Here is a 14,789-nt window from a genome sequence, read left to right as displayed (position 1 = left end):
CCAAAAATCTCATTGTGTCATCCTCATGTTGTTCTTAACCTGTATGAATTTTTTATTTTGATTTTCACAAAAGAAGATATTTTGATAAATGATGGTAAACACACAGCTGATTGTAACCATTGACTTCCATAGTAGGAAAAACAAATACGATGGAATTCAATAGTCAACTGTGTGCTTAGTCACCATCATTTATCAAAATATCTTCTTTTGTGTTCATCAAAATGAATGATAATGATAACAATAATAATAGAGGTTTACAACAACATAAATGAATGACCCGAAATAAACCTAAAGCTTATTTGCTAACATGTCCACATTCATCAACACTAAGTGAAGCAAACAGTTTAACATACAAGTAAAAAAATTTAGGCTATTCATAATGAAGAAAACTATCATTTATAGCCATTCTATAAATGTATTTCTCCAAAATATTTTATTAAACTGCGTCTCAAAATTAACGGAATTAAATTCACAATTTGCAACTTTAAACAACTGCATGTTCAATTTTACCGGACAAACACACATTACTGTCCTGTAAATGTCATTTAATTGTAATAAAAATATTTCAATATAAATAAAGGAATTTTCACTGATGGTATTAAACTTTTGCTAAAGTTTCGATAAATAGACACCCAGAACTTTAAACAAAGCTTATAAATGCTAAAACAGTACTGCAAATGTAGTTCACTAAAATAAAAGGGTCTATGTTTGTTTGTGTTTGTTTCTCTGGCGCCTCCCTCTTTCCTTTCACATGGACAGATGAACTTCCTGTTGCGTCCCGACAGCAGATACTGATCCTGATGATCCTGATCCGAACTAAAACTATTCACATCAACTGAACTAAACAATCGCCCGATGTGTCATCTGTAACGAGGCATTTAAACCCCACCGGACTAAAAGTTTTTCTCCGAAGGTTTCTTTTTGGAAAATGCCGATCGGATCTGTCGTCGCGGTGTTTTAGACGGTAAATAAACCGTGTTTGTGTCGGTATGGCGGAGGCGCGAGCTGAGGAGGACGACGAGAGATTTCGCGAGGCAGGCGCGAGACGGAGAGTCTCAGGTACGCGCGAGCGAGCCTGTTACAATGTTTCATTTATCAGATCGTAATGATACAATATAACACTGATTGTTCTCATGTACTTATCTGTTTCTAGTCTGTTTTCGTGTTATGAAATCTGAATGTGTTTTCAGTATTGTCTGTGTATGAGGTGAAATGTTTGTGTAAGTTTCGTTTGGCAGCAGTATGTCGACCTGTTGTGTGAGAATCTCAGTTATATGCGAAATAGCTTCAGTTATCTGTCATTGTCATTGTTATGTACATATCATAAAAATTCCTTTATCTCTTAAAAAAATTGTTTTTCACATATTTGAATTTATAGGAAGGACATTCTTTTCTAATTCTATGAGTTATACATTTCCAGTCTTGTTTTGTATTTAAAGGTCATATTGTGAGATTTTGTTTAAAGATGTAATATAAGTCTTTTGTGTCCCCAAAGTGTGAATTTTGAGCTCAATATCCCACAGATATTTTATTACATGATGTTAAATTGTCACTTTGTAGGTGTGAGCAAAATATGCCGTTTTTGGGCGTGCCCTTTTAAATGCAAATGAGCAGATGAAATGCAAACTTTGAACCCATGATGGTGGTTTGTTGCAATTGAGACTCAATTGTGCTGTCAATTATTTTCTCTCTTTCTCTCTCTGCACTAAATGTCAGTGCCGTGGTTGGATAGTGCAGAATAAGGGGCAGTATAATTATAATAAGAACCCCTTCTGACATCACAAGGGGAGCCACATTTCAATGAGCTATTTTTTAACATGCTTGCAGAGAATGGTTTACCAAAACTAAAATACTGTCGTGGATCTTTATCACAATTATATTATAGCACCAAATTATAGCACTTAAACATGGAAAAAGTCTGATTAAGGATACTGAGTTATGTTTCGTCAACTATTATCAAAAAATAAAGAAACCAGATAACTGGTGATGTCAAACACATGAGAAGAGTTTGTCTGACCTCACGTGCTTATTATATAGACACATACATATTATTATAGTGATAATGATACAGTCTGTTTCCAGGCTTCTATCTATGTGGTGTGGACAAACGCTTGTGTCGTAAATTACAGCTGTAGTTTCTTAGACAAAAGCCTCTCTCTCTTCCTCTCTCGCTCTCTCCCTGTCTCCTGGTCTGGGTGTCATGTCAGTAATTGTCTGTTTGGAGAGACGGATGAGTCCAGTGCATAACATTTGCTCAGATATTTCCACTGAATGTTTGTAGAGTTGTCTCTGCAGATCTCAACAATAAGGGATTTGCAACAACAATGTTAAATGCGTCACACAAAAGGTTTAAATACATAAAAGCACGTGTACACACAAATGAACAAGTGATCACAATACAGTGGTAAAGCTTTGTTACACCAGCCCGACCATCTTACAACTGATCCGACCAGTGGTGTAGTCTAGATTTTTGTAGTGAGTATACTGTGATTTTTCCCTCTCACCCTTATGCTCACTCGTCCTAGCGCGACACCCCATAAGCACCACCACACTCACAGATGCATACAGTAAAGATATTCATGTAACTTAGAGCATTCTGAAAGTGTACTCATAAACACATAAACTGAATGTGTTCTCAACATGTCAGTTTATTATAAGAAAAAAAAGACTTTAGAGCCAATGGGTTTACAGCTGGGGAAACTGGACTGATTTTTAGACTGGTTTAGTGTTAATCAACATCTAACTCAGGAACAAAAGTTACTTAACTGTTAATTAAAATTAAATAAACTGTTTACAATCTTCAATCCGTGGCAAACACATGCATTGAAGAAGAAAAAAATATTCACTCTTTCAATAGATATTATCTGACAACTATATGTTTTTAATTAATACACATTTAAGATGACCATGAATTAACTATAATTTGCATAGTCATTGATAATAAAGCTTATTTTTTTGCATATAATATAAGCATTGTCTAAAAATGAAAATAGGCTTATACTTAATTATTATTACAAGACCATCCTGTAGCCTAAAATTTGCAAGTCTAAACTGAACATCAACGCAGACATGAATTTCCTCACAGAAGTTTAAGATCATATACATCTGATGATCTTGAACGCAGATATATAAATGAACACAGAGAAGGGAAGTTTAACACTGTGAAGCACAAGCAAACATGCAGAGGAACTGAAGGGAGCTAAAAACCATCAGGATATTATCACGGGCTTATTTTATTGCATTTGGAGCCTTACCTCCAGATAAAGTAATAAACTGGACTGATGATTTAAATGTTGTACTCACATGTGCGTTGTAAGCTCTATGGATTTTATGTTGCAGCACTGCTTCACTCGTTCACTTCTCAGTGTCGCGTGAGCAGCTACACTGCAGGTTCGACTTCATTTGGCTCTAAGCAGACCTCTTGGTGATGTCAAAGTACCGCGAGAGCGATTCAAAGCAGATTTCACCATGTGATAACTGGAGTCGCTCTCGCGGTGCTTTGCTGTCACTTCTCTGTGGCGTCACACCAGTCTGCTCCCCAGTCACTTTCGCGTCACTATAGTAATTTGATTTCATAGAAATTCATACGCCGATCGGATCGCGCAGTTCGGCAGGAAGTATATAGCCTAATATGTATTTCAACCCGCTAAAGTGGCAAGTGTAGCATGCTAATGATCAGTGCTTCACATCTATATTATGACTAAAAGTTTAAAAATGTCACAAAACCATGCTGTTACGCATCCTCGCGCTATTTTCAGTGGGTATACGGAAATTCTTGACCATTTCTAGTGGGTATACGGCGTATACCTGCGTATCACGTAGACTACACCACTGGATCCGACCAGAAGGCATAAGTGCTACACAAATAATCACATTACAGTCTGTTGTTGGTTGAAGACTGTTATTTATGTCTATATAGAGGAACTGATCAGATCTGACAACTGTTTTGCGTTATGTTTTGGCAGAACATTCAGACAGGAATAAACCGGATCAGCGTCTCTCAAGGTAGAAGTACAGTTATTTCCTCCAGCTGCGTTCACAGTACCAGAAATACTTGTTAGGAAAAAAATGTTTTTAATTCATGGACTCAGGATTGTTTTGTCACTGCTAAAAATCCAACTTAGACCAGCATAAACTGGTAGCTGGTATTAGCTGGTCTAAGCTGGTCCTCCCAGCCTGGCAAAGCTGGTGGGTCAGCTAGTATTCCAGCCCGACCAAAACACAGCTAGACCAGCTTGCCACATTTGCAAAACCAAGCTGGGAGCCCAGCTAAAACCAGCTCACCAGCTTATGCTGGTCTTAGCTTGATTCTTCAATATGGATTGATATAAAAATATGTTTAATAGTTTCTGATAATATCTGATGAAGTGTTTGAGAGGACTGGCCATGTAATTCATGAGTTAAGTGTGTTTCAGTAGAGACATGAGACCAGTGGAAAATCCACAGTGAGACATTTGTGTTTCTCTCTCTCTCTCTTTTTTTTTAGTGCCGGGCCGCTGTCCTCCATCCGAGCTGCAATTAAAAGAAGTGAGTTGTGTTGAGCTTTGCTTCAGTTTTGTCCTATAAAGTTATATTTGGTGTTTTGTTTGTTCTGTCAAATGTTTGTGTGTCAGTTTGGTTTTTGTGTTTGTGTTTTTGATGGAAATTGTGCAGCGTCAACAAGACCGAGTTCTCAGAGCGACCATCACCGAGACAGGAGGTCAGTCTATATGATGCTTTATTTGTCTTTCATCTACAGTTTACGTGAACTTTTTTTTCTCGCCAGTGTTTTATTATTTCTAATAATCACTATATTTCAATAATTGACCTCAGTATTGTTGTGTTTATGTATGTGTCATCTGTGTTTTAATGTGTGTGTTTATGTACGGGGTTAAAGATAATATATTCATTCATGAGTTTTAATGGTTTTCAGACGATTGCTAGACATTTTTCAGAGATAAACAGTAAACTTGAACTTTTTTTCACGGATGCTGATGTCAGATCTACAGGAATGCTCAATTTGTCCTGTTTTTAGAAAAAAGTGTGAATTGCTGGTGTCAAACCCAAAACTATTTACATCGGAGCGGATGCAACAATAACGCGAATCACAAAACTAGATGGTGCAAATAAAATTGCATTATATTTCTTGTCTCCCAAGTAAAATGATTGTATTTACAAATGCTGTTTAATAAAAGCAGTTTGTGAGGACATATAAAGTGGCTCTGGAAGTTTAAGTAAGTTTTAAACAAAGAGTCAGTCTTATAAACAGACTGTGAGCTGTTATGTAGTTATATAATCGATCACATCATCATTTGGCTCTTCAGTCAGTGGAAACATGGGACGCTTCTTAGACTGTGTGTTTGTGCACCAGTCGGTTTCGGATGAATCAGATTGAGAAATCCAGCAGTTATGTGTTATGAAAACTGTTGTTGATTGTCATGCAGGCGGCCAGAAATCACCATCCTTTCTGTTGAACCCCTGGCACCCAATTCCTGGTTCCCAGGGGCTTCCGGAGCGTTTCCTCCAGCCCCGCCCCCTGCTCCGCCCTCCTGGTCTGCTGGCTCTGGTACCGTGCTGGTGGGTTGATTTTTATTTGATGGATGGTTTAATTTGAATTGACGATTGATTGATGGATTATGATCTGTCCCGCCAGCTGCCTCCACCCTCGTATGATCAGGTGATTAAAGAGAAGACTCATGAACAAAATCTTCACTCCACCTCTACATCCTCATCATCATCCTCACCTCTGTCTTCTCAGCGCTCTACCTCCACCATCTCCACACAGACAGACACAAACTCCCCCGACCCCCATTCCCTTGCTGCACGCACAGGTAAGACCACACAAACTCGTGATGATCAAATTGGTAGTTTAGTAATGGACTAGACCAGAAAAGTGCACCCAACATGCTTTGTATGCATTTATTTTTCAGTTCGCAAAACCTCAAGACCCCCTCGACCGTATCCTCCTCCTAAACTCACATCTCCTCCTGTGGACCCTTTCATCGATTTGAATCGGTCTGACCAGCCTGCCGATGCCAAGCATCAAACACGAGACACTCTGTGCAAACCTGAGCAGCGTGACGTTCATACCGACTCTAATGACATAAACGATGATGTCACACTTTTAGACCCCGCCCCCACTACCATGGCTTTCACTCAGACCACCCTTGATTTCGTACCTGAGCCAGTAAAGGAGGAACCAAGAGCACGCCCGAGACCACGTCCCCGCTCCAAAATTGCCTTACAGCCACTCATCACTGAGGAGATCCAGGATCAGCCGATGACCAGAGAGGTAAAAGTTCAAACTCTTGTGCGTCTGAGGGATGAAGGGTCGGAGAGTGTGTTTGCTGGGTTTGGTGACGAGTCCTCAACCTTCTCCAGTAAATACTTGCAGGATTTGCTGGAGGTGTTTGGTTCGGAAGAATCAAATTTTAATGATCGGTTACAAAGTGAGGAAGAGGACACTACCACTGGGGATGTTTTCTTTTCCCCTGTACCATCTGAACCCGTCGAACCGTTAAATAGACCACAACCTCGTCCCAGAACTCAAAAACCCAAACCACAGCTTCCTCCCAAACCGCCTACCCTAGAAAGTGATGTGTTTGAGACTGGAAACCCTACTACTAAACAAAATCTCTCCAAACAAACCTCAAGTCCTCCAGTACCAGCACCCAGACCTCTCCTGAACAAACACAAGAGCCGATCAGACCGCTCTGAGAGCGTTTCTCCTGGACATCAGATTAAAATCAGTTCATCTGAGGAGAAAGATTCAGAGGAGAAGGTCATAAACAATCATCCAACATCTGGGACACCGAATGACAAGAACATCCGTAAGTGTGTGTAAAGTTTTTATAAGGTACAGGGGTTGATGCAATAATCACTTTTTAGGGACAAACTAATAGCTGGGACTACACTGCAAAAAATGACTTTCTTTCTTTCTTGTCTTGTTTTTAGTACAAATATCTAAAAGTTCTTAAATGAAGATGCATTTTCTTGATGAGCAAAATAACCTAAGAAAATAAGTCTAGTTTTAAGACAAAAAATATCAGATTTAAGTGAATTTGTGGATTAAACAAGCAAAAAAAATGTGCCAATGGGGTAAGCAAAAAAAACTTGAACATTTTTCTTCAACAATAAATTCAAGAAAAATACAAGAAAAATTTGCTTACCCCATTGGCAGATATTTTTTTGTTGTTGTTTCATGCACAAAATCACTTAAATTTGATATTTTTGATCTAAAGACTAGACTTATTTTCTTGGGTCGTTTTCCTCATCAAGAAAAAGCGTCTTAATTTACGAATTTTTAGATATTTCTACTGAAAACAAGATAAAAATACTAAGAAACTTTTTTCCTTGAAAATCATTTTTTGCAGTGTAGGGTTGCAAAGGGATGGAAAGTTACTGGTAAATTTCCAGAAATTTTCCATGGAAACTTAATCTGGGGAATTTTGGAAATATTTTACAAATTGGAAACTTATTGGGAATTATTTGGAAATGTAGGGAAATGTATATAAACATATAAAGTAAAATTTAGTTTGGTCATAATGCATGCAAGATAATAAAACTTTTTTATTGATTAACACAAAATGATCATAAAGATTATTATTAGGGATGCACCGATACCACTTTTTCGGAGTACGAGTACTTGCATTTCAGTACTTGCCGATACCGATACCGAATACTTGCCAAAAAACATGATTTAAATTTACAGGTAACAGCTTTAGTCATATAATTTAATAAAAAAAACAAGGGACTAGTTTTCCAGTTTGTTGTAAACTCTGCCTCTTTGGACAACACGAGGCATTAACCCCTTACACGCCGCTCAAACATAGACATTTCTCAGACCGTGGTATCGATCCCTGGTATCGGGGGACTTTTAACGAGTACGAGTACTTTAGAAAATGTGGTATCGAGGCCGATACCAGTATCGGTATCGGTGCATCCCTAATTATTATAGTTATTATAATAGTGCTAACTTACATTTACTTATCTGATTTAATGGTAAATTCATGCCGGGGTTGTGACCTCAATGACCCTTCAGTAAGCAGTTTGCTGTGTGCATGGGTAGAAATTCATCTGAAATGGCATTAAGTCTTGTTGTTTTAAACAAAATTATGATGCAAGATTTTTTTTAATAACATTAAAGTTCTGTGTTATAGGCGGCAACTATACATTTTTTCAGATTCCCAGTTTATTCCCATATATTCCTGTTAATTCCCAGAGAAAAAAATTCTGGAATTTTGCAACTCAATCTGAGACCATAACCAATCTGGTAGCAATTTATTTTACAGTACGTGTACTTACCTTGTACATATATGGTAAATAAGTTATACTTACCGACAAATGTGTGGTACTTACTTTTAGGTATCTACATAGTAATTAATTGGTTTCATCACTGTACTTACCAGTGGTATATACTTGGTAGTTATTATGTAACTCTAGATAAGTACTGGGTAATGACAGATACATACTTATAGTATAGGTATACTGTAACTAACGAGAAACATTACTGTACTTACAAATAAATGTACAGTATAAGTATTTAGGATTTACAGGCAAGTTAGGGTAAATGACAGGTATTTATAGTGTACATATATGAAAACTAATATCAAACACTACTGTACTTACACATTTTATATACACAATAAGTGTGTACTAGTGAATGTAGCACTATTATAATAACTATATGTCTTTATATTTAATGTAAATACAATGATTTGGGATTATTTCAGGTCCATCTGTCCCAAGACACACTCGACCACCTCCACCTTTAAACAGGAATGTGTCATCCACCTCACAGGTAACATCATATCTCTCTTCATTTATTACAAATGTATACATTACAGAGCTGCCAACTTCTGAGTTCAGCTTGGAGTGAGATTTTTTTTTTTGGGGGGGGGGGGGGGGTGGTAATAATTTTTTATATAAGTCCTAACCATTTGCCAATTGATAATAGTGTGGATTTTAGCTATTTCTGTGTTAAATAGTTGGAAAAGACTGCGTTAAAATGGTTCAATACAAATCGAATCATATTTTAGAAATTAAATTGAAATAAAAGCTTTTACTGAGTTTAAATGCCTGAGATTAGAGTCTTTACTATTGTTTTATAGACTTATGCTTTCCTTCTGATAAAAGTGCCAAAAAAGTTCTTAAAATCTAATGAATACTGGTCTCTGTAAAATGTATAACTGCAGATGACAGCAGCTTTGATTCAGTTTATCCAGTGAGAAAGAGAAGCGTAAAGTGATGATTTGTGATTGGTGATAGAGGGACTGTCACAATCAAATAAACCAAATTAGTAGTTTATATTAAACTAAAGCAAGAGATAATGTGTACATCAAGACCATATAATTATATTTCTTATATATTATTGTTTATAGATGTCAAATATCAATTGACCTTTTTCTCTTTTATTAAAACCTGTCACCGCAAACATCACGCAGGCTTGTACTGCTTGCAAACATACACACGTGACGCGAGTGATGGTTGATTAAAATTGCTGTTTTCTGAGGGTATCTGCGTGCGTGGAATCCGGGCAATTCTCTGCTTTTCATCCAGACCTTGACGCTTTGTGTGTTCGACTGGTGCGGAGCTGACTGATCGGCGTATGACATCAGAGTAACGCGAGAGCAAAGGTAAAGGCGGACCCTTTTGTAACATTTCGACTTGCTCTCGCGGTACTCTGATGTCCTCGCTGCCGAACTTCCTGCGCAGCGCCACATAAAGTGAAATGCTCTTTGACTCTTTGCAGTAGTGATGGGATTTATGGCTCTTTCAGGGGATCCGGATCTTGGCGATCCGTTCCTCTCAAAGAGCCGTTCAAAAGAACGGCTCATTTGGCTCTTTTTAAATATATAGTCAGTTTTAAGAAGCCAGCTTGGGGGCATCTCAGTTTATCCTGTAAAACTGTAAATAATCACTGGGAGGAATGATGAGGTTAGATTTGTAGTCAAATCATTAAAACTCAGATATCACACACCAATATCTGAGTTTGAATTATTCTGAAATATTGATCATTACCTCATTTGTCATGTGTAGACTATATTCCATAGGGTTGCACAACATTAGACAGTGACATCACTATTTTGGATTTATCTTTAGTACAAAGTGTGTGTATGTGTATGTGTAAAGCTACGTTGTCTTATGTTATTCATACAATACCTACTCACAAATAAATATCAAAAACAAAGCCTGCTGCAATGAATTTCTGTGCAAAATAGCTTTTACTACAAACACTTCCACAATTTAGAATAAATAAAAAGGAATGTCTACATACAGTCCAATATTACTACTATTACTAATGTAAACTTTGCAAATAGGACATCAGCCCTTTCAAGTCTTAAATGAACAACCCCTCCGCTGGGTGCGCCCCTCCCCCTATAACTGTTCTGTCTCGCGGAGGAGCTAATTTGTGTGCATCTGTGTGAAACACGCATAGGAAAAAAGAACGACAGAAAGAACGGCTCCCCTCCAGCCGCGACTCGGCTCCCATCGTTCATGTTTGTGAGCCGTTCAAAAGAATCGGTTCGTTCGCGAACGTCACAACTCTACTTTGCAGCAAAGTACCAGCACCATGAGAAGTGGTGGCACATAAGACAGTGAAGGTACGCTAAAATATAAAAGTGTCAATACTGTGAGCACTGCTTTAGCTACTTACATCGTGCGTTGCTCTTTCACCATCGCGCAGCCGCGCACTCGCTCTCTGTAGTTTGTAGCTGGCGCTTCGGCATTTGTAGACAATAACTTCACCTTCTTTGATTTGATTCGCCTTCGCATCATTTTGACTTTGACGAGCGCTTTATGCTGTTTGAGGCACGCCAGATAGAGATAGGCGTTTTACAGTATTTACAGTTAGGTATTTTTATAAAATTATTTAATGTCTTTTATTAAACTCAATGGGAATCTAAATGGTGGGCACGAGCCTGCGTGAGAAAATGGATGTGTGGCGTGAGAGCGTGAGAATGGGGTCAATTGCGTGAGTCTCACGGCGAATGCGTGAGAGTTGGCAGCTATGACATTAGCAATTTCTTCATGTACTGTCAGTAAATGAGGTTGTGTGTTTGTTCAGGTTAACGTTGTGTCCGGTGTTACTAAAGTGACGGGTGCTTCAGTTCCCTCTCTGCCCCCAAGGTAAACACAGCATCACGTCTCTTACCTGTCCAAGTGGTGAGATCAAATAAGATCCAGTGTTTTAACCCATCCATATTTATTTGTCTCAGACCAAGTGGTGGTAGACTCCTCCCTCTTCGTCCTCCTCCGAAAAAATCAACTAAGCCTGCAGGCCCCTCCTCTTCCTCAACCAATCAGCAACCTGGCGGTAGGGTGCCAAAAAGAGGACCACCCCTCCCACCCAGACCAAAAATTGGGCATCCGCTTTATAAGATTTATTCGGTGAGTATGCTTGTCTTCAGTGTTATTAAAGCAAATATTCAGCCTGAAATTAACGTTTTCTTCATGATGTCAGCATTGTCTGGTATGGTGGCAGAATTTAACAAACCCAGATAAACACATAAAGCTGATGGGTGGTACAGAAAAAAAATCACATTTGTTTTAGGAAACACACCTCTTCCCTTTAAATATGGCTTCGTTCCACACGCTAGGCTGTTTGATTTCCCTTTATTGTCCTTACTGAAAGCTTAAAAATCTCATTTTGTGTTTCACTGAAGACCAAAAGGTGTGATATGAAATGAGGAAATATTGATTTCAGATGGTTTTATAGTTGATCTAATGCTCGTGTGTGTGCCTAGAGAAAAGTTCATCAAGGAAGTGTAGACACGGAGAACGCTGAAAAACTGCATGAGGAACCACATTTACCCGTCAGTACACACAAACACAGCCAAATAATGCAAATGAAGTAATATGCAGTACTATGTGTGATGATATATGTAATATAATCTGTTTGCTTTAGAAAGAAGAAGAGCTCATTGTCCTGGATGATGATACGAGTGACCTGCAAACACAACCTGATCTTCTCCACGACTTCTGCTCCACACCAGAGGTTAAAGATGAAGATGTGAAGGTCTGTAGTGATCTGTGGGAAGACTCATCTACAGATGTGCAGACACAGAGCAGGTGATGAGACATGAATTAGATAGCATTCATAAATCCTGATCCTTTCACTTTATTTGGTTTGTAAATGAGTTTAGCATTTGAAGAAATTTACGATTGATAAAATGTTTAGCATTCAGAATACACAAATATAACAGTGAAGACATCAAAATATTTCATACTTGTTTCTCTTGGTCTTCTTTCTTATACATTTGCATCTGAAACTAAAAAAGCAATAAAAGAGCTATAAAAGATGTGTACACCTTACACGCAGTTGACCAAACTAAACCTTTCTGCCTCTCTACAGGTGTGTGGCTCGATTTGCATTTGTGGGAGAGGAGGGCGAGCTCACCTTTAGTGAGGGTGATGTCATCAGTCTAATAGAATATGTTAATGAGGAGTGGGGGCGTGGCTGCCTAAAAGGACAAATAGGAAACTTCCCTCTAAGCTTCGTCAAAGTGGAAACTGAAGCGTTGCCAGGGAAACCAGCTTCAGAAACTCATGGTACATATTTTGCTCTTTTTTTAAATAGTGAACGGAGAGTTAATGAGGATGATATTTTACAATGACAAAAATTTTTGAACGATAACTAATGATGAGTACTGATGAATAAAAGTAATTTTTGTGTTACCCATCAGCTGGAGAGATGAACAGAGGCAGAACTCTTTATGATTTCTCTCCTGAGAGTGAGGATGAACTTTGTCTTAAGGTGTGTACAGTATAAAGTCCTGTGTACACTTGTTATAAACGGGTGTCTAATGATGATGGGCGGTCTGTATGCATCGACCTTTGATCAATCACAGTGTTTTCCATATAAAGTTTAAGCTCTTGCTCTTTAATATTTGATTGACAGGTGAGTAGGCTGTGCTTCAGTGACACATAAACACTGTGATGTGCTAACATGTACTGAGGAGTTATAACCTGATAATACAGTTAAAGCCACAATATGTAAGATCTTTGTCATAAAATAGCCAAAAACCATTGTGCAATGTGATGTATTTAATTTAGTTGGGTACTTACATTATCACAAAAGTTCCCAAGGATTTATAAATTCCTGTTTGAAATAATGGTTCATCCCTTGTCTCTCTTGTAATTGTCGCCCTTTTAATGACTTAATGTCCGCGCGATCCGCGTTTTCCTATGGCAACACGAGTAGAAAAGCGTGGGTTTTGTCTGTTGTGCCTTGCAGCTAATTCCTTATGATGATATAAAATAATCAGATCAAACGTACAGATAATAAAACATAAATTCATTACCTCATCATGAACATGAAAGCGACATCTCCCATCGTTCTACTTTCCTTAAAGGTGCAGTATGTAGATTTTAGCGGAATCTAGTGTTGAGGTTGTGAATTGCACCCCTCCCTTTTGAAGCACAAAGAGAAGCTACGGTAGCCATCATAGGACAATCATGTCATTATCTGAGACAACATAGTGACAAATGCGCTCTGAAGAGTACTTTTTCCATTTAGGGCTACTGTAAAAACATCATGCTGCAAAATGGCGGCCTCCATGTAAGTGTATGTAAATAAAAATGGCTCATTCTAATGTAATAAAAACAATACAGTTCATTTTGTAACGTCTTTATACACCTCTGAAATATAGTTATCTATTTTATGTTGCGTTGCTGTCAAAAGATCATACTAAAATTTACACACTGCACCTTTAATAATGTCATTAAGCTTCGCCTTTGTTATTGTGTAATAGCGACCTCTTGTGGTGAAAATCTTACATATTGTGGCTTTAGAAATGTGGACCTTAGGATAAATGAAATACGCAAGGCTTTTAAAGTGAATCTGTGTGTTTATGTAGGCAGGAGATGTGGTGTGTAACCTAGAGGACATGGATGCCGAGTGGTTCCTTGGAGAATTCGGTGGGAAACGTGGTATCGTCCCTAAAAATTACATCCAAGTTCTGCCAGAGCCCTGAAGATGACATGGGGACACATCTCTTCATTTTGCCTTTTTAGATTCAGCACAGTTAAATGTGTTTGTGTCAAGGACCGGTGTGGGTTTGAACGCTGGTTTACTGCGCCATTGATGCACACAGAACCCACTGTGGACCGTGAGATGTTTGCTATTTGACTGAAGCATCTTCTCATACTGTAGCTATACTGTACTGACTTTGCGTTAAACAGTTACTGACATTTGTACATTGCCATATGAATTTGTTTTAAGCGATTTAATCCAAATAAAAATGAGATGATACATTAAGGGTCCGTGTTTTGAATATTTGAGGTTGAATATAGTGAATAGATTTTAAATAGGAAATATTTTAAATATCTTTAAATAGGGAATACATGGAAGTGTTTAGTGGCTTGTAAATTCATCCCTGTTTGGATCCTAACTGTGGGTTCACACCAGCCGCGTTTGAGGCGTCACATTTGCGTCTAGTTTGCCGCTTAAACATTTTGAGTTTACTCGCTTCATTCACACGTGAAATTCTAGTCATCGAGACATTCACACGGAAATTTGCATCATGGGAGGGGCTTCTGCTACTGCGCTCACTTCCTGTAATCACATCATTACTAGAGCAAGCTCCTGATTGGTTAACGTGGCACGTTTTTCCGGCAAAGTTCAAATTTTTCAACTCGCGCATTTCCTGCTCAATTTGTGGCATTTACGCGCCGCGTTAAATGCCTCATTCATGCAGCATAAGGAATAAATGGGGCTAGGCTAAATGCTAACACATTCACAACGCGTTGTACAAAGATTAAGTGCACGCATTGAGTATGTATTCATTTGTCTAAGTTGAGGTAAGAAC

At 38.3% G+C, this 14,789-nt stretch overlaps 1 protein-coding gene across 1 annotated transcript; it reads left to right on the top strand.

Annotated features, from left to right (window-relative positions):
• Nucleotides 1–762: 762 nt before the first annotated feature.
• On the top strand, nt 763–14,233 carry LOC135750330 (uncharacterized). The gene is made up of 15 exons (XM_065269126.1): nt 763–1,059; nt 3,966–4,005; nt 4,487–4,527; nt 4,654–4,699; nt 5,424–5,556; nt 5,633–5,810; nt 5,910–6,809; nt 8,712–8,779; nt 11,048–11,109; nt 11,199–11,370; nt 11,727–11,795; nt 11,888–12,051; nt 12,335–12,531; nt 12,666–12,736; nt 13,839–14,233. The coding sequence occupies exons 1-15, from the start codon at nt 990–992 to the stop codon at nt 13,953–13,955; spliced, it is 2,328 nt and encodes a 775-aa protein (XP_065125198.1). The 5' UTR covers nt 763–989; the 3' UTR covers nt 13,956–14,233.
• Nucleotides 14,234–14,789: the final 556 nt, after the last annotated feature.

Source organism: Paramisgurnus dabryanus, chromosome 21 (genome assembly GCF_030506205.2).
Source record: "Paramisgurnus dabryanus chromosome 21, PD_genome_1.1, whole genome shotgun sequence".
In the NCBI taxonomy this organism is placed as follows: domain Eukaryota; kingdom Metazoa; phylum Chordata; class Actinopteri; order Cypriniformes; family Cobitidae; genus Paramisgurnus; species Paramisgurnus dabryanus.
The sequence above is the reverse complement of the archived record's forward strand: the minus strand, read 5'-3'. Positions and strand labels throughout refer to the sequence as shown.